The sequence below is a fragment of the Momordica charantia genome, assembly GCF_013281855.1.
Source record: "Momordica charantia cultivar OHB3-1 chromosome 1 unlocalized genomic scaffold, Mcharantia_2.0 BLBB01000001.1, whole genome shotgun sequence".
NCBI classification, from domain to species: domain Eukaryota; kingdom Viridiplantae; phylum Streptophyta; class Magnoliopsida; order Cucurbitales; family Cucurbitaceae; genus Momordica; species Momordica charantia.
In genome coordinates, this window is record NW_028275157.1 from 18,045,104 (window position 1) to 18,069,992 (window position 24,889).

Sequence of the window (24,889 nt, forward strand, 5' to 3'; positions counted from 1 at the left end):
GAGACATTGAACACAAAATTCATAAGCTACATTCGTAATCCATAAACTACATTCGTAATCTAAAAAAAAAAATAAAAATAAATAAAGCACACAAGTTAAGTGATTTAATTGAAAAGTCCGAAAATTAAAGGATGAAAATACAAAATGAATAGGAATGGAGGGGCGAAACTTGAAATTAAAGAAAAATAGAGGGGCGGAGGGTATTTGATTATTTTGGCGTGGTGGGTTTGGGTATTCCCTGGTGTGTCCGTGCTTGATTGTTTCGGTGTCCACCCCATCTCCCTTCCCTCCTGGTTAGTGTAGGTTTCTTTCATCTGACGTACTGTAGACGTTTCCCGCGGCGCAGGTTCATCTCTCGACTTACATACATACTGCTGGAGGTAAGCTCCTCCTTCTCCTCTTTCTGTTTCATATGTTATCACAGCATTGCTCTGAAACCCTAATACCAGGGGCCGCAACTCTGCCGCTCCTATTCATTTGATTGGTTTATTAGATCGGTCCTCCTGAGCTTTCTGAATCTGTAATTCCTACTAATTCTTGTTTTAATTTTATTCATCAGGGATACAGAGAGTCCGTCGGCCGTATCGTTGTCATTGCTTTCTTTTTTTATTATTAGTCTTTTTTAATTTGCGATCGATTATCTGCTTTAAGATCTGCGAAAGGGAGAATCTTTGAGTTGCTTCAGCCGGTTTAGAACGGTAAGTTAGGATTTTTGATGCTTTGGCGGGAATCGGGATCCGCCAAGCGGATTAGAGTTTTGGGGTGCACCCTGCGATGGCTAATCCTGGCGTCGGGACCAAGTTTGTGTCCGTGAATCTGAATAAATCATATGGACAGCCTCACCATCATCATTCATCTCATCCCAACTCTTATGGATCAAATCGAACGCGACCTGGTAGTCATGGCGCCGGAGGAGGAATGGTGGTCCTCTCGAGGCCCCGCAGTTCCCAGAAACCTGGGCCGAAGCTTTCTGTTCCACCCCCCTTGAATCTACCTTCACTGCGAAAGGAGCATGAGAGACTTGATTCTTTGGGTTCAGGTGCTGGCCCAGCTGGTGGAGGGGTTTTGGGAAATGGGCAGAGGCCAACTTCAGCTGGTATGGGTTGGACGAAGCCACGCACAAACGATTTGCCAGAGAAAGAAGGGCTTAGCAGTAATATGGCTGATAGAATTGATCCATCTTTGCGTACTGTTGATGGGGCGAGCGGTGGGAGCAGTGTGTACATGCCTCCTTCTGCTCGTGCTGGAATGACAGGACCAGTTGTGACTACTTCTGCTTCCTCTCAGGTGTATGCTGCAGTTGAAAAAGCCCCAGTTTTGAGAGGTGAGGATTTCCCTTCTTTGCAAGCAACGTTACCATCTGCAGCTGGGCCTTCCCAGAAATTGAAAGATGGTCCGAGTTCTAAATTGAAGCGTGCGGCTGAAGGGTCATATGAAGAACAGAGAGATACTTCTCATTTGAGTTCAAGCATAGATGCTCGCCCCAAATTTCAGTCAGCACAAAAAGGTCTTCCCAGTGAAAATGCCAAAAAGGGCGACACTTTCAGTTTGGGGAGTTTTCAATCATCCGAGTCGTCTCGGAAGCAGGAAGATCTTTTCCCAGGTCCTTTACCACTTGTCTCAATGAATCCAAGATCAGACTGGGCTGATGACGAACGTGATACAAGCCATGGTTTGATCGACAGGGGAAGGGATCGAGGCCACCCAAAGAGTGAGGCTTATTGGGAGAGAGACTTTGATATGCCTCGGGTTAGTGCACTTCCCCACAAGCCCATTCCTAATTTTTCTCAGAGATGGAATCTGCGGGATGATGAATCTGGGAAGTTTCATTCCAATGACATCCATAAAGTGGATCCTTATGGTCGGGATGCAAGAACACCTAGTAGAGAAGGCTGGGAAGGAAACTTCCGTAGAAACACTCCTATTCCAAAAGATGGATTTGGTTCAGACAGTCGAAATGATAGAAATGATATTGCAGCAAGGCCTACTAACATTGATCGAGAAACAAATGCCAATAGCATGCATGTTTCCCATTTTCGAGAACATGCTCATAAAGATCCTGGGAGGAGAGACACTGGATATGGACAGATGGGGCGACAAACCTGGAATAGTGCAGCAGAATCTTACAGCTCCCAGGAACCAGATCGGGTTATTAGAGACAAGTATGGTAGTGAGCAACACAACAGGTATAGGGGTGAAACACACAATACTTCAGTTGCAAACTCGTCATACTCTTCAGGTTTAAAAAGAATTCCTGCTGATGAGCCGTTGCTGAATTTTGGCAGGGAGAGACGTTCTTTTGCAAAGATTGAGAAACCTTATATGGAAGATCCTTTTATGAAAGATTTTGGAGCCTCTGGTTTTGATGGACGTGATCCTTTTGCTACTGGTATTGTTGGGGTGGTCAAAAGGAAGAAGGATGTGATTAAGCAGACTGATTTTCATGACCCTGTTAGGGAATCTTTTGAGGCAGAGCTTGAGAGAGTTCAACAGATTCAGGAACAGGAACGGCAGCGAATTATTGAGGAGCAAGAAAGAGCCTTGGAACTAGCTAGGAGAGAAGAGGAGGAGAGAAAGACGCTTGCAAGGGAACATGAAGAAAGGCAGAGAAGAGCTGAAGAGGAAGCCAGAGAAGCAGCATGGAGAGCTGAACAAGAACGACTGGAGGCTATACAAAAAGCTGAAGAACTTCGGATAGCTAGAGAGGAGGAAAAACAGAGGATTATTCTGGAGGAAGAGAGAAGAAAACAGGCTGCTAAGCTAATGCTTTTAGAATTAGAGGAAAGGATGGCCAAGAGGCAGGCTGAAACTGTGAAATCAAGCACTTCGACTTCAGATATTCCTGAAAAGAAGATTCCTGGTGTTGTAAAAGATGTTTCTAGGTTGGCAGACGCTGTTGATTGGGAAGATGGTGAAAAGATGGTGGAGCGAATCACTACATCTGCTTCTTCTGAGTCATCTAGTATAAATAGGTCCTCTGAGGTAGGTCTTAGATCTCAATTTTCTAGAGATGCTTCTCCTGCCTTCGTGGACAGAGGAAAGTCTGTTAATTCATGGAGAAGAGATTTTTATGAGAGAGGAAGTGGCTCTCAATTTGTTGTCCAGGACCAGAGTACTGGCTACAATGGTCCCAGGCGAGAGGCACCAATTGGTGGGCGGGCAACTTCCAGGAAAGAGTTTTATGGGGGAGCTGGATTTACTACTTCTAGGATATCTCATAGAAGGGGTATTACAGAACCACAATCTGATGATTATTCTCAGCTAAGAGGGCATAGACCTAACCTTTCTGGGGGTGGTGATCATTATAGCCAAAGCCCCGACTTTGACTCAGAATTTCAGGATAATGTCGAGAATTTTGGTGATCATGGATGGAGGCAGGAGACTGGTCGCAACAACTTCTATTTTCCTTACCCCGAACGAGTAAATCCAATTTCTGAGACTGACGGGTCATATTCAGTTGGAAGGTCACGCTATTCCCAGAGGCAACCTCGGGTTCTTCCTCCTCCATCTGTAGCTTCCATACAGAAATCTTCTGTGAGGGGTGAATATGAATCTGTTCCCCGGGATATTGTAGAAAGTGAGATACAATATGACCATCCGGCAAGAAATGTTTCTACTGCTCAGACAGGGTATATTCATCATGAGAATCGTTCATTTCCTGAGATAATCGATGTTAATTTAGACAATGCTGAGAATGAGGAGCAGAAACCAGATTGCGACACAACACTGCGGTGCGACTCACAGTCAACCCTTTCTGTATTTAGCCCCCCAACCTCTCCAACTCATCTATCTCATGAGGACTTGGATGATTCTGGAGATTCTCCTGTTTTATCAGCTAGCAGAGAAGGCACTTTGTCGATAGAGGATACTGAATCTGCTGTACCAACCAAGTGTGGGAAAGAGATCATGATATCCTCAACTAGGGTATCTACGGGTGATGAAGATGAATGGGCTGTTGGAAATGAGCATGTGCAGGAACAGGAAGAATATGATGAAGATGACGATGGATATGATGAAGAAGATGAAGTCCATGAAGTAGAAGATGAGAACATTGACCTTGCACAAGATTTTGATGATTTGCATTTAGATGATAAGGGGTCACCCCACATGTTAGATAACTTGGTATTAGGTTTTAATGAAGGCGTTGAAGTGGGGATGCCAAATGATGAGTTTGAAAGAATTTCAGGAAATGAGGAAAATATGTTTGTCACACCAGAAATTTCAAGTTGCATCAGGGAAGAGCAGGGGTCTTCTGAAGTATTGCAAGTTGACAGTAATATCTGTCAATACCCGGATGCTTCTTCTCAAGTAAGGATTCCTGACACTGAGGAGATGAAGGACCTGGTTATACTATCTAAACCTGCTCAAGCATTGCCAGGATCCGAGCTTACTGAGCAAGGAAAATTTTCTTGCAGATCTGGTGTGTCTGTTCAACTGCCAATCTCATCTTCAGTTTCAATGGCCTCTCAATCTCCACCTGGCCAAGTTATTGTGCCGAATGCTGCCATTTCAGGCCAAGCCGAGCCTCCTGTTAAGCTTCAGTTTGGGTTGTTCTCAGGTCCATCTCTTATACCATCTCCAGTACCAGCCATACAGATAGGTTCTATACAGATGCCTCTTCATTTGCATGCTCAGATCACCCCATCAATGACTCACATGCATTCATCACAGCCTCCTCTTTTCCAGTTTGGGCAGCTTAGGTATACATCTTCTGTCTCCCAAGGAGTATTGCCTCTGGCTCCTCAACCGCTGACATTTGTTCCACCCACTGTTCAAACTGGTTTTCCTTTAAATAAAAACCCAGGAGATGCTCCATCCATTCAAACTTCTCAGGAAACCTGTGCTCATAATTCTAGGAAAAATGATGTGTTGCCGTTTTTGATGGATAATCAACAAGGCCTTGCGTCAAGATCTCTGAATTCATCAGGGGAGTCAAAGTCATTACCATTAACAGATAACAAAGAAAGTGAAGTTATAACTCAGCAGGATCAAACTGCAGGTTCTTGCATTGATGAGAGCAATTCCAGATCTGAATCAGGTTTTCAAGCAGAACATCAGAGGCACCACCACAATGTTTCAACTTCAGATGATCATTACGTGGTAACAAGGGGGAAAGAATCTGAAGGTCGAGCTCAGGATGGGATGGGGCCATTTGATTCTGTTTCAAGAGATAAGGGATTGGGTGGGTCAAAAGCTCGTGGCCAATTTCATGGTGGAAGAGGCAAGAAGTATATATTTACAGTAAAAAATTCTGGATCTAGGTTGTCGTTTCCGGCTTCTGAATCTACTCGTTTAGATTCTAGTGGATTTCAGAGGCGGCCTAGGCGCAATGCGCCACGAACTGAGTTTCGTGTTCGGGAAACTGTGGATAAAAAGTCATCTAACAGTCAAGTTTCTTCAAGCAATGTGGAGGTAGATGATAAGCCAACTGTTAGTGGAAGAAGTGCGGCCAGTTCTGCAAGAAATGGAACTAGGAAGGTTGTCATATCTACTAAACCATCAAAAAGAGCATTAGAATCAGAAGGATTAAGCTCAGGGGTGAGTTCTTCTCTAGAGCTCGATGCTGGTAATAGAACAGAAAAGGGAGTGAAAAAAGAATATTTGGGGAAGAGCCAGGGCAGCCAGTATTCTGGTGAAGGTAACTTCAGAAAGAATATTTGTTCTGGGGAGGATGTTGATGCTCCTTTGCAGAGTGGCATCATTCGCGTATTTGAGCAACCTGGCATAGAGGCTCCTAGTGACGAGGATGATTTCATTGAGGTACGATCTAAAAGGCAGATGCTAAATGATAGGCGTGAACAAAGAGAGAAAGAGATCAAGGCAAAGTCTCACAATTCTAAGGTTTATACGTTTTCCTTTCTTTAATTTTTTATTTAATTTTTTTGTTACTGCAAGTTTAAAGCTTAATAAATTTGATGAGTACTTTTTTAGATCCCACGGAGAAGTCGATCTAATTCAAAGATTGCATCATCCTCGGTCAACTCAAGTAAAGTTTATGCAGCTAAGGAAGCAGAAACAGTGAAGAGAACTCGATCCGATTTTGTTGCCACTGATGGACGTGGATCAGGAAATATTGTAGTGTCAAGTGCATTTAGTTCTCCAATAGTCTCTCAACCATTGGCCCCAATTGGAACTCCTGCTTTGAAATCTGATTCCCAGACTGAAAGATCACATACTGCCAGGTTGGTATTCATTTTGAAGAAACTTTAACAGGCATCATATATGAGATCTGGGCCAATATTTTATATTATGTTGTAGGTCTATCCAGTCAAGTGCCCCTGCTTTGGCTACTGGTGATGGAAGAAATCTCGAGTCAAGCTCAATGTTCGATAAAAAGAATGATATTTTGGATAATGTTCAAACATCTTTTGCTTCCTGGGGTGGTTCACGTATTAATCAACAGGTAGAGAGGTGGAAATGGTGACCTTATTGAGTTTTATTTTGTTAATTGTATCTATTTCTGGATGTTTATTTGGGATTTTGATATTGACTTGTTAACATTTATTTCTTCATTTCTTCATTCTTGGACTCCTGGATCTCAATAGGTGATTTAATGTTGTGTTACTTTGGGAGAAGACCTTAAAACTTATTGATGTACTATGTTTGTTTCAACTTGAGTGCAAGAAGGGTTGAACCTTCATCTAAGTTCTAGCTGATTGTACTTTAGGTTCCTATTCCTAATGTGATTTGACTCGGTTTATATGTTATAATCTCCGATAGAATTTTGAACTGATTAGATTCATTGGCAGGTTATGGCCCTAACACAAACCCAACTTGATGAGGCTATGAAGCCTGCTCAGTTTGATTTACATCCTCCGGTTGGAGATCATTCCAGCCTAGCTGGTGATCCTAATGTGCCATCACCATCTATCTTGGCAAGGGATAGGTCATTTTCTTCTGCTGCTAATCCAATCAGTTCTTTGCTTGCTGGGGAGAAAATTCAATTTGGTGAGTATGAAGGGAATTTCATGCATGAAAACCTGATTTCAGGAGTTCAATGTTATTAATTATAATTTTATCTTTTCAATTCGGTATGTAGGTGCAGTCACATCTCCGACAGTTCTTCCTCCTGGTAGCTGTGCCACTTTGCTCGGGATTGGTCCCACAGGTCTTTGTCACTCAGACATCCAAATTCCTCACAAACTTTCTGGTGCTGAGAATGATTGTCATATTTTCTTCGAGAAAGAGAAACATCACTCTGAATCCTGTACTCATATAGAAGATAGTGAAGCTGAAGCGGAGGCAGCTGCTTCTGCTGTTGCTGTTGCAGCTATCAGTAGTGACGAGATAGTCACTAATGGGCTTGGCACTTGCTCTGTTTCTGTTACTGATACAAACAATTTTGGTAGTGGAGATATTAACGTTATAACAGCAGGTAGTGGAAGCTGTGATGCAATTGCGATGATTAGGCTGACCTCATATTTTGTTTGTATTTTTGGTTATACGAGTTTGATGCTTACTTCTGTATTACAGGTTCAGCTGGTGATCAGCAATTAGCTAGCAAAACAAGGGCGGATGACTCTCTTACTGTAGCTCTGCCTGCTGATTTGTCTGTTGAAACCCCCCCAATTTCACTGTGGCCAACTTTGCCTAGTCCACAGAATTCTTCAAGCCAGATGCTTTCACATTTCCCCGGAGGTTCACCTTCCCAGTTTCCTTTTTATGAGATAAATCCTATGTTGGGGGGTCCGGTCTTTACTTTTGGACCCCATGATGAGTCGGTATCCACCACCCAATCTCAAACCCAAAAAAGCAGTGCACCAGCACCTGGGCCTCTTGGATCCTGGAAACAGTGCCATTCTGGTGTCGATTCATTCTATGGGCCTCCTGGTTTTTCTGGCCCATTCATAAGTCCGGGAGGCATCCCAGGGGTTCAAGGTCCTCCACACATGGTTGTATACAATCACTTTGCACCTGTTGGACAGTTTGGGCAAGTTGGCTTGAGTTTCATGGGTGCTACGTATATTCCATCTGGAAAACAGCATGACTGGAAGCACAGCCCTGGACCTTCTTCTTTGGGCGTTGAAGGAGATCAGAAAACTTTAAATATGGTTTCTGCTCAACGTATGCCCACCAACTTACCTCCTATCCAACATCTTGCCCCTGGTTCACCCCTGCTGCCTATGGCTTCTCCCTTGGCTATGTTTGATGTTTCTCCATTCCAGGTAAATTTAGGTTATTTTATTCTCCTTTCATGGCCTTGTGGTTGTGTCATGAGGGAGAACATTTTTTGTGTTATGGACTTCAGACATAGTATTCAGAAGAAATGTACAACACGTTGGTTAGATATTATATTTAGTTCCATAAACTGCATCTCTGGTCCTACACAATGTAGCATGCATAGATCGGCAGTTGCTGCTAATCAATTAAGATTCTGTTTTTGCTGCATAAAGTTTTGATGGATTGCTGTTAAATATTTGCAGGCCTCCCCTGAAATGTCAGTCCAAGCTCGTTGGCCTTCTTCGGCATCCTCTGTTCAGCCTGTTCCTCTGTCCATGCCTTTGCAGCAGCAGCAGGCGGAGGGCGTACTTCCTTCTCATTTTAGTCATTCATCATCTGCTGACCCGTCATTTACAGTTAACAGGTTTCCTGGATCGCAACCCTCTGTAGCCTCTGACCACAAGCGTAATTTTTCTGTGGCAACCGATGCAACTGTCACCCAACTTCCGGATGAACTTGGAATAGTTGATGCTTCAAGTTGTGTCAGTTCTGGGGCTTCAGTGCCAAATGTTGACATTAACAGCCTATCAGTGAGCTCGGTTACTGATGCTGGCAAGACTGGTGTTCAAAATTGCAGTAGCAACAACAGTGGCCAGAATTCAGGCACCAATTTAAAATCTCAGTCGCCTCAGCATAAGGGTGTTTCTACCCAGCAATACAGTCATTCTTCGGGTTACAATTTTCAGAGAGGTGGTGCTTCTCAAAAGCATAGTTCAGGTGGCGGCGAATGGTCCCACCGTAGAACAGGGTTCATGGGAAGAAACCAGTCTGGAGCTGAAAAGAACTTTTCCTCTGCAAAGATGAAGCAAATTTATGTGGCCAAGCAAACATCGAGTGGAAATCTCAGAGTATAGAAGGGGGAGCTACCTAGATTTCGGATTTGCATCGAACGGATTGTTTTCGGTCCAGAAATCAAAGTTTTGGTTGGTTTTTATTTTTTGGTGTTTCTGTTGCATTAGTAAAGTGTGTTGGAATTAGTCACATCTGTAGAGACCCATCCACTCTAGATGAATGGCCAATGAACGTTGGTGGTGACTGCATGGAATGCCATTCTCCAGACTCTAAAAGGGATAATTTGTTTTTCATTCTTCCTAGTGATGTGACGTGCCAGGACAGGGCACGATCCCTCATGTTATTATTTTAGTTGGCTTCAAAAATTAGTATTATTTATTGGGACTGAAGTATTGATATTCCTGATTTTGAAGGCAATATTTGCAATGCTATCAATGATCCAATTGAAGGGTTTGTCTCCTAATTATTTTTTAGTTCTAAGTTTTTCTATTATATGTTCTGTGCATTGAATTCTATACACTGAAGGATGGACGACCAAATCGTCCTTTCTACAAGAAAAAGATGAAACCACCTCTAAAACTATGAACAACAGACTGATAGTTTTCACCTCTCTTTGATAGAAGCATACGGCTCCTATTTAGCAATGAAGTTGTTTTTTTTTTTCGAGTTTAAACTTTAAAAGATTAGAAGCCCAGATTGTAGCTGATCTCATAGGCCAGGACGGAAGGTATTTTCCTGTCCATGGTATTGGTTTGTATGAAAATCTGTGCCCCATGAATTCAGTTTGTAATAGAAAGGTCGTGGCCACTTGGACTTTGGGCTTACATCTAAAGTCAACAAAGAAGAATATTCGGAAGAAGTGAGTGATAAGTCATAACTGTCTGTGTTTACCCCACAGAATGGATGCTTTTTACTGCTGTGCTGTCTACAAAATTCGGCGTGGACTATTTATATATTTGTGTACAGTGAGAAAGGGCACGTGTGACTTTTGGACTTGAAGTCAACTGCAAAAGTGCCTGTGCAGTTGGTTGACTCTTTTAGAAAGAGAAACATATATTAATTTGATTGTGTGTTTGTAGTAAAGGAAGAACGTAACAGAATTTTGCTAAAGATCCCTTGTACCATTGATAAAACGCGGAACGAGGTTTCATAGCATCATCGACCTCTAATTGATTCTCTTCCAACTCCATTCTGATCCTAAAATGAAATAGTAGTAAATTAACTTAAGAAGCTTCCAATCCAATTCTTGTAGAAGCATCTTCCATTGTTGCTTATTGATAGTAATAGGGCGTCATTTGTGGTGGTCGTGTTCGTAGTCAGAAGCTGGAAAGTTGAGCTTTGCCTTATCTCCGCGGAACTCAATGGCAGCTCTGTCGTAGGCCCTTGCGGCTTGCTCGGCCGTGTTGAATGTGCCGAGCCACACCCTCGTGGCCCGCCGCGGGTCTCGAATCTCGGCCGCCCATTTCCCCCACGGCCTCTGCCTGACCCCCCTGAATTCTCTCTTCACCCTCCTCTTCTTCTCATTCCTCCTCTTCTGATCACTACTTTGGTCCTCCTGGAAGTAGTTGCATCCCAAGCACCCAACAATCCCGCACACCTCGCACGTGTCGCCACTAGGAAACCAGACAGTACTAGGAGCAGCAGCGTTATAAAATGTGTTGTTGTGGTTGGTGGGCGTGGGCCCACTACTTCTGCCTTGGCTGAGCACGTGGGTGAGCGCAGAGACGATGATGGAGTGCTCCTCCTCGACCGGGAGTGGCAACCGGAACGGCGCCGTATCGGAGTTGGAAGTGAACATTTAGTAGTTAAAAATGTGTGTTGTCGAGGAGTGGGAAGTGGAATTTGGTTGAAAAATAGTGGAAGGAGAGGAGAGGGACAGGGGGGGGAAGCCCGGGCAGCTTAGGATTATATACGGGGGGAGGGAGCCTACGTGGCAGCCAGCTGCGCACACGGTTTTAACGACAGAAAGATTTTGGGGGTGGCGCGTGGGCAAATCAAAGAACGGATGTAGAGAAGGGTTCAAAAAGTGAGACCCATGTGGGAATTTGACACGTAGGCCAGAAGAGAAGAGTGTGTTAAAAGTTAAAAGAAGCAAGTTAGAAGGTTCGGGAAATTTTGATTGTGGAGCCCAAAGCCGAAGCCAAAATTTATAGTTAAGCCCGCATCACCCGTAAGGCGCGCGGCGCCTCCTGCTCCCTACACCACATCCTTCTCTTCGCTACTTTGCTGCCTACGTGTAATCTCACTATTTCTCACCTCCTGCCCTCTCTTCGGAGTCCGTAGTATCCAATAAATTGCAAAACATAACGATTTTTAATTCTTGGATTTCAAAACTAAATGAAGGAATTTTAAATTATTTGAAATCAAGTTTTTTTTCCTTTGGATTTTGGAAGGATTTGAGTTAAAACTCCAAATTTATCTCGAGGAAAAAAAAGATCTTTCATTTTTTTAAGATTATTTAACTTCATTCCACTTTATACCTATATAATTATTTTTTCTATGCAAATTGTCAAGTATGCTACAATTATTTTCTCTTTTTTATCCTTCTACGTACATTTTTTGGGATCATCATTCAATCAAAATTCAAGTTGATCTCCTATTTTGATGTGTGGTATTTAGTAATTTTTTTTTATTTTTATTTCAATTTTTATAACATTAATTTGCGTCAAAAATAGGATGAATTTACAAAGAGATCGATAATTTAATACATTTAATATTTCTCTTTCATTTTTTTCCTTTAATTATCTTTGTTTTTTTATATATATTTTTGTTGGTTGAAGTATTGTTTAATAATTCTTTTTGCATGTGTCTCTGTGTTTTAATATGACATTTGTTACGTTTATTAGTTTTTATTTTTTAAAGGAAGTATGAGCACGACAGCAACCAAGAAAAATAAATTAAAAATATGAGGGAAAGTTAGTTAACCGTTTTAAGTTTTGTTATTATAAACCTGTTGATTATTTTTCGTTTAGATTTAAAAATATATATTTTGGATAGAAATAATTATAAATTGTTTTTTATTTTTTGTTTTTGTTTTAATTTCTTTGTAATTTATTAAGTTAGACATTAATATTTCATATTTCATATTATATTATTATTAATATAATATTATACAAAATTTTAAGGATATAATAATTAAATATTATAAAAATATTTGTAGGTATTTTAATAAGAAATTTTAATTTCAATAATTTAGAATAAATTTGGTTATAAACTTAGTCAGCAATTTGAAATCATTTCGATCCTGAATGATGAAATGATACAATTTCTGAAGCCGAACAGAACATTAATTTTCCATTTTACTTATTCTTTCTTATTTTAATTTCCTCCTCTTCAAGCCGAACACGAATTACTCAGTACGATTTGTCTATGTCGCTGTTAAACATAGCTGGTTAATTCAGTAAATTACTACATCCCATGGATTTTCAGTTTCAATTATTTGTTTTATTCTTGATTATTATTTATGAGTTTACCTGTTCTGAAAATAACATTCCATCAATTACCGACCTGATTTTTTGGTTTGTTAAAGTCACTCGAGAACAAATTAAAGTGGATGTGGTGTGAGTGATATATAAATGTAAAAGAGAGTATATGTTGATGACGGAGTTTTGGAGAAGTTCACGTATCTCTCTAAATGAAGAATGAAGTGTGATAGGAAACAACTTGCAACCAGAAAATCTCAACACCAGTGCGGTGTCTCACCAAAAAGATTCCGACGATCAATTTAGTTAATAAGAGTAGTAAAAATGAGGAGAATTTCAGAATTTTCACTTACTTGTGAGGTTCTTCACTTTTATAGGCCTTTGCAGCCGACCTAGAAAGACGATGGTTAGAGGTGCAGCAACGCATCATACCGTATGAGATTTTGATAGGCAGGGGTAGACATCCTTGACGCGTGGTCGGTGGCGACACCACGTACCTGCCAGCGTGTCCCTTGCTACAAGCGTTGGTTCGAGGCGCACCTCCTGTACTCCTTTGGCAATAGCGCACCCGTACAAAATATGAACGTATACTCCCAACCGCATATGGTCCCCTATCTAGCTATCCCCTCCAAGACTCGATTTCTCCCTCAACAGTATATAAAAATATTTAAATAGGAGTGTGAAAATTAAAAAATTGCAATATTTATAAATTTGGGCATTACTATCTATTAAAATTTTTCAAACTGATAAAAATTATAAAAAAGGGGATTGCAATTGCAACACCATATGATTCGGTTTATTGGAACGCCAACATTGTCGTTTCGTTTTTGGTTTTCTATTTTTATAAATTAAGCTTAGAAATATTACATTCACCCAGGTGTATTCCTTCATTTGTTATATAATTTTTATAAACACTTTGACAATGTAGGCAAAATTTTGAAAAAAATTAATTTGGAAATATTTGGGTTTGAGAAAATTATTTTGGATGCTTTATAGTAGACTCTTCCACATATTTTGTTCGGTTAAGGAGAAGATTATGAGTATACAAGCAAGAAATAAATATTTCTATTGGGACGAGGTAAACAAAAAATAAAGCCATAAAACTTAGGCCCAAAATGAAAATTATTCTACAATTATTCAAATATGAAGAGTTTTTTTATTTCTTTCTTTTTTAGTACAACAATTTGGAGATATTAGAAATCGAACATTCGACTTCAATAGAAGGAATACATGCCAATTAGTATTAAAGTATGCTCGTGTCGATCAAATACGTAGAGTTGGTTGCTCCAAAAAGAAAAAAAAAATACTATTTTATATAACTAAACTCATATATGGCATACAAAAGCCATGACGTTTGCTTGGACTTATGGGCCCTCCTCAACTCAACTCTATATATTATCAAGTCCATTTAATTTCCCCCTCGAGAACCACAAAAATAATCTATGTAGATTGTTAAAAATGTGTAAGAAACTGTCCATGTCACTCCACAACAAATCAAACTATTTATCCAATATTATGTCGTTGTCGTCAATTTTCGACCACTTTTCTTTTGACTACTTTTGTTAATGATACTAATTCAACAGCACTCACGTTTGCTTGGACTTTTGAGCCCCTCCAACTTGACCACGCACCCAACTCAACTCATTTCTCCCATATGTCCTCCCAATCACTGTCTATTATCGGCTCCAAGAATCACAAAAATAATTTATTCTTGCTTCAACGATGAACTTGACACATCTATGTAGTAGATTACTAACCAAGAGAATATTTTCATGAAGGATAGAAAAGTTCACGAGGCTCCTAATACATATTATTGATCCGCTAGAACACGTTGTACAGTATGATAGGTAAAACTGTAACTAACTATTTCACTGTAGAAACAAAAAGAAATAGACACAAAAGATTTAAGGGAAAATGACATTCTATCAATTATTTAAAATGTGAAAGGAATATTATGGACACACCATGAGGAGAAAATGTGCTCAACATAGGATATAATAGTTCTACACGTGGAGAAACAATATTTGACCTTGTATACTAATACAATACCAAATAACTTAAAATATGCTTAAGATAAATATTATTCTATCATTTATGAATCTTCCAAAAAAAATTTAAATGCATTTCTTTTTTTTTTTCTAAACCAATTTAATGCATTTCTGAACTTTCAAATTAAAATTAAAAAGTTAATGGTCTATTGATTTTAAAGGATGATTTGACATTACATAGTAAGAGTGGCCTAAGAGAAGCAGGGACAATGACAAATAATTATTCTCATTTAAAAAATTTTAGATAGAAGAAAGAAAAGATCATAAAAAAATTATGTATTCTTAAAAGGTAAAATAAAGTATTAAAAAAAAAAAACAAGCACAACTCCTATAAGTTAATCAAGAGAAACTTGTAACTAGGAAAAAGCCGAGGCTTAGCCAAAGAGGCAAAGTCTAAGGCTTGTCGTAGTCAACTAGGATTCAGGACCTTAGGAGCGATAGGGCCAAGCTCCCACGAGCCAAGTATCTACAGTACAAAATTCTAACTCTAGCCATACAGAACACAAATAATGCTTATCAAATTTAAGTATTAGAGTGTATTTGGCTAGCACCACAGTGATGCGTGCATGTTAATTTTGTATAATCTCATGCATCAAAGAAAGTTATGCGAATCCTTACATTTAAGGTGAAATAGAATAGAACAATCAACTTGAGTATAATTTAATTGATTAAGGTAGTAAAATACCATGTGTTTTCTAGCTAATATATGCGTCATATTTATGTGATTTTATTTTATATACTTCTCAAAACAATATATATTAACCACCCTTTGAATTTATACGTAGAATTAAATAGATTGAAGACATGAACATGATAAACAAAATATTAACAGAATAATTATTATTTGGCCAGTACCCAGTTGGAGATATTTTTTGTTGTCTAGATATTTGCACATGGTGGATTAGTTATGTTTAAATGTAGAATAATTACGTCATGGCTGAGGCAGATTATAGTTGTTAAGTCAAAAAGGAGTCCAAGTCGAAGTCCAACAAAAGAAAGGGTCCGGATTGACAACCATTTAGCAGCTGGCTCTGGCTGTGACACTCACAAAATCACCGCCAATACCATAAAAGCATCCATTTTATTTTTCCATTTCCGGCCACCCAATCAACCGTTTAAAATCACACGCCCTTGACTTTCCACAATTATTATAAATTCCATTTAATTCATATACTTCCAATATTACATCTATTTAATTCCAAACTTCAAAATTTAATTACGTTTAAAGTTAGAGGCCCCTTTACTGTCAGAAATTATTTGATGTGACATTCATTAAAAAAAAAGAATCTTAATCTAATTCATTTTATTAACTTTGGTGGGCTGGAGAACGATGGTAGAATGAGTAATTTTGAAGAAATAGATTTAAGTATAATTGATTTTCCAAAATCACCATCTACGTGATACCTTAAAAATCAATTTAAAGTGATTTTAAATTTTTTAATTTAACCAACACGATCAATAAAAAGGGAAGTGATTTTGACAATGTAAAAGTGATTTTGATTTATATGACAAAATCACTCCCAAACACACCCTTGGATTTTAGGTGTGTTTGAGAGTGATAGTAGAATGAGTTATTTTGAAAAAAAAGATTTAAGTATTATTGATTTTCCAAAATCACCACCAAAAGTGATATCTTAGAAATCAATTTAAAGTAATTTTAAACTTTCTCAAAATCAATTTTTTGACGTATATCTCTAACCAAGAGGTCGTGAGTTCGAACCCCACCTCCTCATATTGTACTAAAAAATATCATTTTTTTAATTTACCAAATATGATGAATGGGAAGAGGAGTGATTTTGACAATAACAAAAGTGATTTTGGCCATACCAAGATGATTCCTAAATATACCCTAATTGAACTCGTGGGACCATGGCGGATTGTCTCCTCCTTAGACCTAATGAAGTTGTCCTATATTTTTACAGCCACATGTTGTCGAGTTCACAACATAAGACAATGGTCGGCAAAAATATCGATCACATCAGGGCCACAACCATTTCTATTTTTGCTAAAAGTACAAATGTTGTTCCTTGATCACATTGGTCGAAGCACACTGTTTCACCTTTTTTCATTTGGAGATATTTATATAAATAACATAAAATAAATATATATTTTCAAATATAACATAAAGTTTTAAATTTTACCAAGAAAAAAAAACGTAATTAAAGGTTGAAAAAATTAGTTTAAATTTCATGTGTTTGTGATAATTTTAATTTGAATGAGGATTGTTATATGTGAAAAGAAAAAAAAAACAACATTGTTAGTCTGAACATAACTTAAGTAGACAAAAGACACTTTTTACCATCCAAAAGTCGATATAGTTTGATCTCAAGATGAGGATTGAGAAAACAAAAAAACAATTATAGAATATACAAATAAAATGAATGTAAGTAAATCATTATTTATCATTGGGTGAGGATTCCAACCCTACAACATTTAGAAGGAATAATGTATTGATGAATAGAACTTGACGCTAGTAGAATAGTATAATAAGAGCTTGATTTCCATAATATTGCTACTTCTCATGGGAATAATGTATTGATGAATAGAACTTGACACCAGTAGAATAGTATAATAAGAGTTTGATTTCCATAATATTGCTACTTCTCATGATTTATCTACATAAATCGTAAAATTTCTACAATATTTTTAAAATTAGAGTAAAACAATTTCTACTATATTTTAAAAAGAAATTTTTAAAAATTAGAATTTGAATCTATCGCGTATAAATTTATTAATTCCTTCATCAATGAGTCACATCTATCCATTTTTTTCTTTTTTCATTGCAGTACATCACCATAAAAGACCCGAAGGAAGGGAATATTACAAAGGAAATCCTGGGAAAGAAGGTAGTCAACTTGTAGCACTTGGCAGTGGTTGAATCAAACAGGGCCTTCTTCTATCTAAATTTACGCATTGGCTACCATAATTGCATATTTTTGAGGTAAGATTGAAACCCTCACCCTCTTTCCTTATCCTCATTTCTCTGATTGCATCGAAGATAGGCTGAAACCTCATTTTCAAACATAAATCTGTTAGGAATGGAGCTAAAATAAGAGAGAAAATAGAGCTATAGGATACCGGGTCATCAGAGGACAAAAATTAGATCAGTTGGGCATTATCGTTATTATTATAAGGAGTGTAAACAAAATGTCACATTGACTAGATAAGAAGGTGATTCATGATATATAGGTAAGGATAATTATCTAATGAAATTATTTGAAGTAAAATCAAAACCAAAGACATAAGTAGACATCATATCAACGATGATAGAGATACTTGAAGCTACTCAATTGATTTAAACGCTCAAACTTTACTTAATTTTTGACTACCATATTTGCCATTTTTCAATTGACCATGGTTGTGTTAATCGTCGACATCCAAATGTCTTCCTAAAAATTGTTATGGGCTTGGCCCTCTTATATTGACCAGTTTATTGGGCATGGATGCCTCCAATTCCATATCGTTTGTGGACTCTTCTTGGGTTTCTGGCCTGTTATCAACATCATCACTTTTTCTTGCATCCTAGTGTCCATATTTTGAAAGAGGTAAACTTTGTCCATGCCTGCTGCTTTTGCTTTTGTAAACTATCCTGGAATGTTGGTAAACACAGACCCATCTCTTTTACCACGACGCTGACATAGCAGATAGTAAAGGACAGAAATATATCCACACTTTCGTATTAATAGAAGAAGTAAAAAACATTCAAAGGTTGGGCGATTTTTTTTTTTTTTTTTTTTTGGTATTACCCAGGAGTCGGCAATCCTTCGACCTTTTCAGACCTTTCATGTCCGCACAGCAGTTGGGTCATTCTCCTTTTAACTACACTTGGCAACTGGCTTCAATCCTTCGACCTTTTCAGACCTTTCATGTCCGCACAGCAGTTGGGTCATTCTCCTTTTAACTACACTTGGCAACTGGCTTCATCAATGGTTTGGATTTTGAATAAATACAAATTTATATTAAGCCAATTCTTTGGATTCTGGACTAAATACAAATTCATATTGAGGTGGATATTGAGCCATTCTATCATGCTCACGCATGATCTAATCAAAAGGCCAACATTTAAAATTTTGTTACATAGTTATGTATATTAGTTTCTAAAAAATAATGAACTTATATTTAATAAAAAAAATTAATATGAGTTTCAACCACTTCATTTTAGACGAGCAATAAACTCATCAAAGAAAGGTATTGCATTAAAGGAAAAATGAAGAATAGATTGGAAGGAGAAAAGTATGAGTAAAAGATATTTTTGAAGCTTGAATTGCAAAGATTTTAAAGTCAAGAGATGGACACCCATTTGCCTTTGATCTCCACCCTTATACCTTCTCCCCATATTATCAACTATCTAATTTTATATTACACCATACGAATCCAATCTTCTTATTAAATTTAATATGTTTCCTAATTTCTTCTTTCTTTCTTATCTTATATTAAATTGAAAAAACCTTGCTTCCAGTTCAAGTTCCATCCATGAACTGTACCGAGTCCCTTTGAACTCTCTAGAAACTACTTATAGTTGTTGCTTCTACTAAACGGCGTCGTCTCCTTCATTTCCATCTGCGTGGCCTACACGCGCGCGGTCGTCAGTTGCAGAGGTTGCTGCTCGTCATCAACGGCGCGTGCATCTCCACCGACTTCATCGCTTTTGCATGTGGTGCGCTGCTGCACCCGATTTTCTCTTCTCGCAACCTCTTCATCTTCATCTTCATCTTCTTCTCGCTCCCTTTCAACCAAACCCCAAACAGTTTCAGAGTCTCGCCGCCGTTTCCTACATCATCTTCTTCGTCGTCATCGATGTTGTTACCGTCGCCGTCCGGATCCACGCCGTCCCAACATTTCTCATTAGCTGAACCGCGGGTTTTCCCTTCCCTCATGATGCTGTTGATCTGATCCGGCGCTACCTTCAAATAATCCGTCAGAAACGCTACGAGCTCGTCGCACTGCTTCTTCGTCTGCGCCAGCTCCGAGTTCAGCATCTCGTTATCCTTCCTTAATTTCTCGTTCTCCTCCGTCAAATCGGCGAATTGAGCCATCGTTCCCGTCTCCACCGATCCTGGATTCTTCGAATCTGGAGACGAAGTCGAAGTCGATCCGATGTCCTCGCCGGAATTTGACGCCGAAGAATTTCCACCTCCGGCAGATTTCGCCGGATGAACAGTCTGCGCCGGGGGCGTTATCACCGTCTTCCGCCGACGGATCTTGCTGAGGAGATCCTTCTGGCCCCGTCGGAAGTTGTCGTTGGCGAATTCCCATTTGTCAGGTACGATCTTCCGAAAACCCTGGTTGAAAAAAAAAAAAGAAGATAAATAAATATTAATTAAACCAAATTTGTTATTTCTATGATTCCGTATACGGAAGGGTCATATGGTAATTTCGTCGTTTAGAGAAATGAAAAAAAAAAAGGGAAACGTCTATGCATGACCTAACACGTGGCTTTAAAAAGTATATGGAGAAAGTCATGATAGCCATCTGGACGCCGTGAAATTGACGACTTTTCTACGCATCAGTATTTGTCTAAAACCCGTGGGACCCGACTATTGGTGGGTTACATATACCGATCACCGCATGGTTAAGGGAAAAAGAAATCAAACACTGGAAAAGACATTTATAACCCTCAACTACTACAAATTTCACACGGTGCGCGTACAAGAAGAATGAAGCAACAGACAAAACGGCGTGAGATGTAACGGTAGGTGAGGCCAGAAGGATAAAATAAGAATTTAACGGAGACAGTAATAATTAATAAGTGGGAAAATTGATAGAGAGATGGAAATTACTAGTTATGTATGCAAAATCAGAAATCGTATAAGAAAAGAAAAAGATGAGATTGAGATTGAGATTGAGATGGAGAGAGGTTAATTACGTATGTATTAAGCTGACGGACGAAGCTAGAGAAATTGTTGTGTTTGAAGTATTTGGGGAGCAAATCAGTAGCGAAATCGGCGGTCTTCCAGACGACGAAAGTAGAGCCAGTTTGATTCCAGGAAACGACGTGGTCGGTGGCGGGATCGTCGACGAGTTGGTAGGTCTTGGTGAGAAACGGCGCCGGAAGCGACCTCTGCGCCATTGGTGGAAAGAAGGAAAGAACGAAAAATCGATAGGAAAAAATGAATTAAGAGGAGGAGGAATTGTCAGATGAGAGAGCTGAAGAGAAGAAGAGCGGTGAGGAATTCCCAGTCCCAGCAGTAGAAGCCGGAGAGGACGGGGGGCCTGTCAAATTCCATGTTGGGAGGAATGGACCATAACTTCGAGAGTCGGAGAATGAATGAATTGATCGGACGAAATAAGAATAAGATTCCGATCCGGTGCCCAGTTCGTAGTTCCTGTAAGAAATCCTTTTTAAAGAAGGGGGAGGAAAAAAGAGACAATGACGTGCACCTTCTAGAAATCTTGAGAAACCGCATCCCACAAATTAAATGAATTTTACTTTACTTAATTAATAAAAAAGGAAATTAGAGAAGAGAAAAGATAATTCCTACTGCCCAAAGCATAAAGCACAACACAAAAGAACCAGTCCGCCCTCAACCCCTATTTCAAAGCATTGAAAATGGAGGAGGATTTAGTGATTATATTTTAATAATGGGAGGTCTGGAAAGAACCTAGCTAAGATTAGATGTGGTGTGGGGTCATAGACTCGTAGCGCGAAGCTTCTCTTCTAATACTCGAGTTCTAATTCATTGGTAAATTAAATTGTAACGTAACATTTTTCATTTCATTGCCAACTCCAAATGTGAACGCGTTGCCTTCTTTTTTCCATTTAGAAAAATATGAGAGAATGACCAATGACCGCCCAAACGCCTTGCCGTGGGAGGAGAGGAACGTTACATCTTTTTTCTTTTCTTTTCATTTTTTTTTAATTAATTTCTCTCTCAACTCTCACCTAACTCCATTTCGGTTCTCTTGACATGAGTTTTTACAGGGTAGAAATGTAAACAAAGTTAAATTCTTAAATTTCCATCATTCCAAACTACTACTTACTCGTGTGAATTTATTTTGGGAAAATCATTAATTAATCTCCCTAGAATTTGTATCGCCAATTAGGAGGTGTGTGATGTATTCCATGGAGTAGGTAAAGATTCAACTTAATGAGGGAGATATTTAACTTAACCTTATAGAAAACACAAAGTTTAGGATAATCACAATCTTGAGAAAGATGTTGAAAACAAGGAAGAGACCAAACTTGATGGGGCACGGTTTTGCTTAATCCGTGTCCAAGCTGTCCAAAAGCAGCACCAAATGGGCCGCTCCAGTTTTTGTTTTATTTTATCAAACGCTATCGAAACCGAAATTGATGAAGATAAAGGAAATCATAATAATTAAACGGGAAATGAAATGATATAATAGTTGCGTAAATGGATGGGAATTGGTGCGTAGTAGAGTAGATGGTTTTGTTTTGTCTTTGCCCTCACAATTAACAAACATGCCGAAGAATGTGCTTTTTCCAAAAGCGGGTGCTTCCTAAACCGATAAGATAAATTATCCTGTTTGGGCTACTATTCTCTTCACGCTTCTCAAACAGGGCGTTCTGCAACCTTCTATTCTAAATACGTAATTTCCTCGGTTACATTACATACAATATTTTAAATATTCTCCCTTTTTTCAACTCTTAACATTTCCATGTCCATCAACTAATCTCAATTTATTGAAAAATGCAATTGTGTATTCCAACTCCTACTTCAATATTGTTGTATTAAAAAACAACCCTACTTGACGATGGATATTTTTATTATAGCGTAAAAATGTCAATAATATGAGATATCATTAATAAGAATCTAATGTCAACATGAGCTTAGCTCGACGGTATTAACATCTATCTTCAACCATGTGGGTGTGAATTCAAATTCCTCACCCTACTTGATGTACTAAAAAAATAAATAATAACAACCTAATAGGAGAAATTTAAAAATTTTAAATTGTGAAAGGTTTCTTTATTGATTTTGATACTTTAAAGAATTTTTTTAGAAATATCCCTACATTATTATGTTATGAAATTCATATTTATTTAAAATTGAGACCTTAACTTAAAGTCAATTATTTATTAATGATTAAAATTATAAAGTTTAAGAATTAAACTTCTAAGTGGGTGTAATCTTTGAATTTTAAAAAATGTTTAATAAGTGTTTGAATGTTAAAAAATGGTCTAATAAATCTAGGACTCAATCACTAGAAATTTTTTGGTTATATTCGTTTTGTCTAAAGTAATTTTATGTTGTGAAACTTATAAGATAAATCATAAAAATTACTACATCTGCTTCTGGTATTGATTGACCCATCAAGTTGCATCTCGTTACCCTCTCACACTACAGGAAATCGCACTTTCTGTGACAAATTTTTAGCGACAATTTATTAACGAAAATATTTTGTAGTCTTAATGCAAGCCATTGAAGAAATAATCTTCACTCTTTTGAGTTAAAAGTAACTCAAAGACTTGACCTATGATGTGTCTGGGGATGGCGGGATGGTTTGGAGGTGAAAAAAGTTGTTCAAAGGACAAACAAAAGTCAAAGTTGGGCACGAGGGTGAGAAATTCCCTTATTTCTAAAATTTAAAATTATTTTATTACATACATATATACTAATCAAAGTGTTATTTTCTAAAACTAGGATGTGGGGGTGATGGTAAAATTGGTGATTTTGAAAAAAGAGATTTTAGTATAATTGATTTTTCAAAATAATCTTCCAAGTGATACTTTTAAAAACTAATTTAAATTGATTTTAAACTTTCTTAAAATCAATTTCTTAATTTGCCAAACATGATCGGAAAATGATTTTTGAGCATATATATTCAGACTCATCTTTCTTTCTTGTTTTTTTTCCCCTTCAGAGACTATGTTTTAGAATGGAACAACGGTATCTTAACTAAGCATTTATGGTATAGATCAATATTAACAACACTATAATCAAATCACATAAAATTTTAGAGCATTTTAGTTTGGATATGTACAAACTCTTCTAACAATCTAATTTTGTATACGTTTACGCACATAGTAGTATAGTAGTTAAAGTTATTAGCAATACAATAATCTTATAGAAAGGACAAGTTAAATACTAGAAATATGAAAATGTACTTAAAATAAAGAAAAACAAAATTAAAGTGGATAGAGAAAGTGTCGGATTTATAAAAGAGTGTTATGTCTAGAACAGACAACATCGTATTATGATAGAGACACTTGCGTGTAATATGTATATGTGAAGGCATGTATAAATGAAGTAGTAAGAGAAATGTTAGGAGGAGACGAAAGGAAAGAACAATTTTGGGAATGGGGGCGGTGGGTGAAGTGAAAATACCGCCACGGTGTGAATGTGGGAAAACAGAGCACGTTGTTTTAGCGATGGTGGTTTAATTTGGTCGTAGTTTTGACGAACCTTCAAAAAAAAAAAAAAAAAAAAAAAAAGTTGAAATATCAGGAATGTCCCAAAGAGCCAAAATGGAAAAATATCATCAAACAATTGTTTGTCAATGAGACTTGGGATTTAAATTCCACCACGGTCCCTGCCCTCTCCTAACATCTCTCCATTTTTTCCTTTTTCTTTTTTCTTTCTCTAAATTAATTTTTTATTTTCTACTTTCTGCCTAACCTTTTGACAAGTAAACAACCTAACATCCTCCAATTTCTAATCAACTAATTCCCTCTCTCTCAATCTCACCCTTTCTTTCTACTTCAATTTTCTTTGATATTAAATCAAATTATTTCGTTCAACTACCAAATTCAAACCTCCATTTGGCACTTAGTGCATGGTAACACACCCATCAATATATAAAACGTATACCTAGTGGAACAAGGAAACATGAATGTATTTAGTTCATCTCATGAATGTAGTGCAGTTCATAACGTCAAAATTAGAGACTGACTCTTGAATTGGCAGTAGATGAAAAATACATTTTCACATGATATTATAAAAAGAAAAATTAGATGAGGGAAGACCTTATAATTAGCGCTGTTTACTTGCTTTCTAATTTAAATAACTATCCTATAGAAATAAGGCGAAAAGAGAAGATTTGAACTGGCGTGAAAAACATGTGATTCTCATCATTGACATAATATGATTGTAATTTTTATATAATTAGATATAAAATAAAATTTAAAAATATATAACTAGAGCAACCGCGTGTGATGTTTGCTAGGCTAGAGAAAGTAAAAAGGTATTTGAATAAATAGAATAAAGGATGGACCTACCAATGAATTTCACATCTATAGACATATATATATATATACACACAATAATATCCACAACATTGGGTCAACCTCTATTATTTTTATTTTTCTAAATTAATAATAAGGACTAAAATGATATTTTTCTACAAATTAAAGAGTTGTCACCTAGAACCATAAACAATTTTTTTTTATTAGTGTGGAAAATTAAACCTTGACAAATCCTCTATAGAAAGGAAGACTAAATGCGA

The 24,889-nt window shown here is 37.8% G+C and overlaps 3 protein-coding genes across 3 annotated transcripts; 1 reads left to right on the forward strand and 2 right to left on the reverse strand.

Annotated features, from left to right (window-relative positions):
- Positions 1 to 220: 220 nt before the first annotated feature.
- LOC111005936 (uncharacterized) lies at positions 221 to 9,475 on the forward strand. Its single transcript, XM_022277633.2, has 8 exons — positions 221 to 380; positions 560 to 5,841; positions 5,932 to 6,182; positions 6,259 to 6,403; positions 6,750 to 6,948; positions 7,040 to 7,375; positions 7,474 to 8,165; positions 8,424 to 9,475. Exons 2-8 carry the CDS (start codon positions 775 to 777, stop codon positions 9,072 to 9,074), a joined length of 7,341 nt encoding a protein of 2,446 aa, XP_022133325.1. The 5' UTR covers positions 221 to 380; positions 560 to 774; the 3' UTR covers positions 9,075 to 9,475.
- Positions 9,476 to 9,879: 404 nt separating this feature from the next.
- LOC148213372 (ethylene-responsive transcription factor ERF109-like) lies at positions 9,880 to 10,901 on the reverse strand. Its single transcript, XM_088118776.1, has one exon. The coding sequence runs from the start codon at positions 10,808 to 10,810 to the stop codon at positions 10,304 to 10,306; it is 507 nt and encodes a 168-aa protein (XP_087974902.1). The 5' UTR covers positions 10,811 to 10,901; the 3' UTR covers positions 9,880 to 10,303.
- A 7,817-nt stretch (positions 10,902 to 18,718) lies between these two features.
- HSF4 (heat shock factor 4) lies at positions 18,719 to 20,945 on the reverse strand. Its single transcript, XM_088126598.1, has 2 exons — positions 20,349 to 20,945; positions 18,719 to 19,764 (listed from the first exon to the last, which is right to left on the reverse strand). Exons 1-2 carry the CDS (start codon positions 20,550 to 20,552, stop codon positions 19,069 to 19,071), a joined length of 900 nt encoding a protein of 299 aa, XP_087982724.1. The 5' UTR covers positions 20,553 to 20,945; the 3' UTR covers positions 18,719 to 19,068.
- Between the last annotated feature and the right edge of the window lie 3,944 nt (positions 20,946 to 24,889).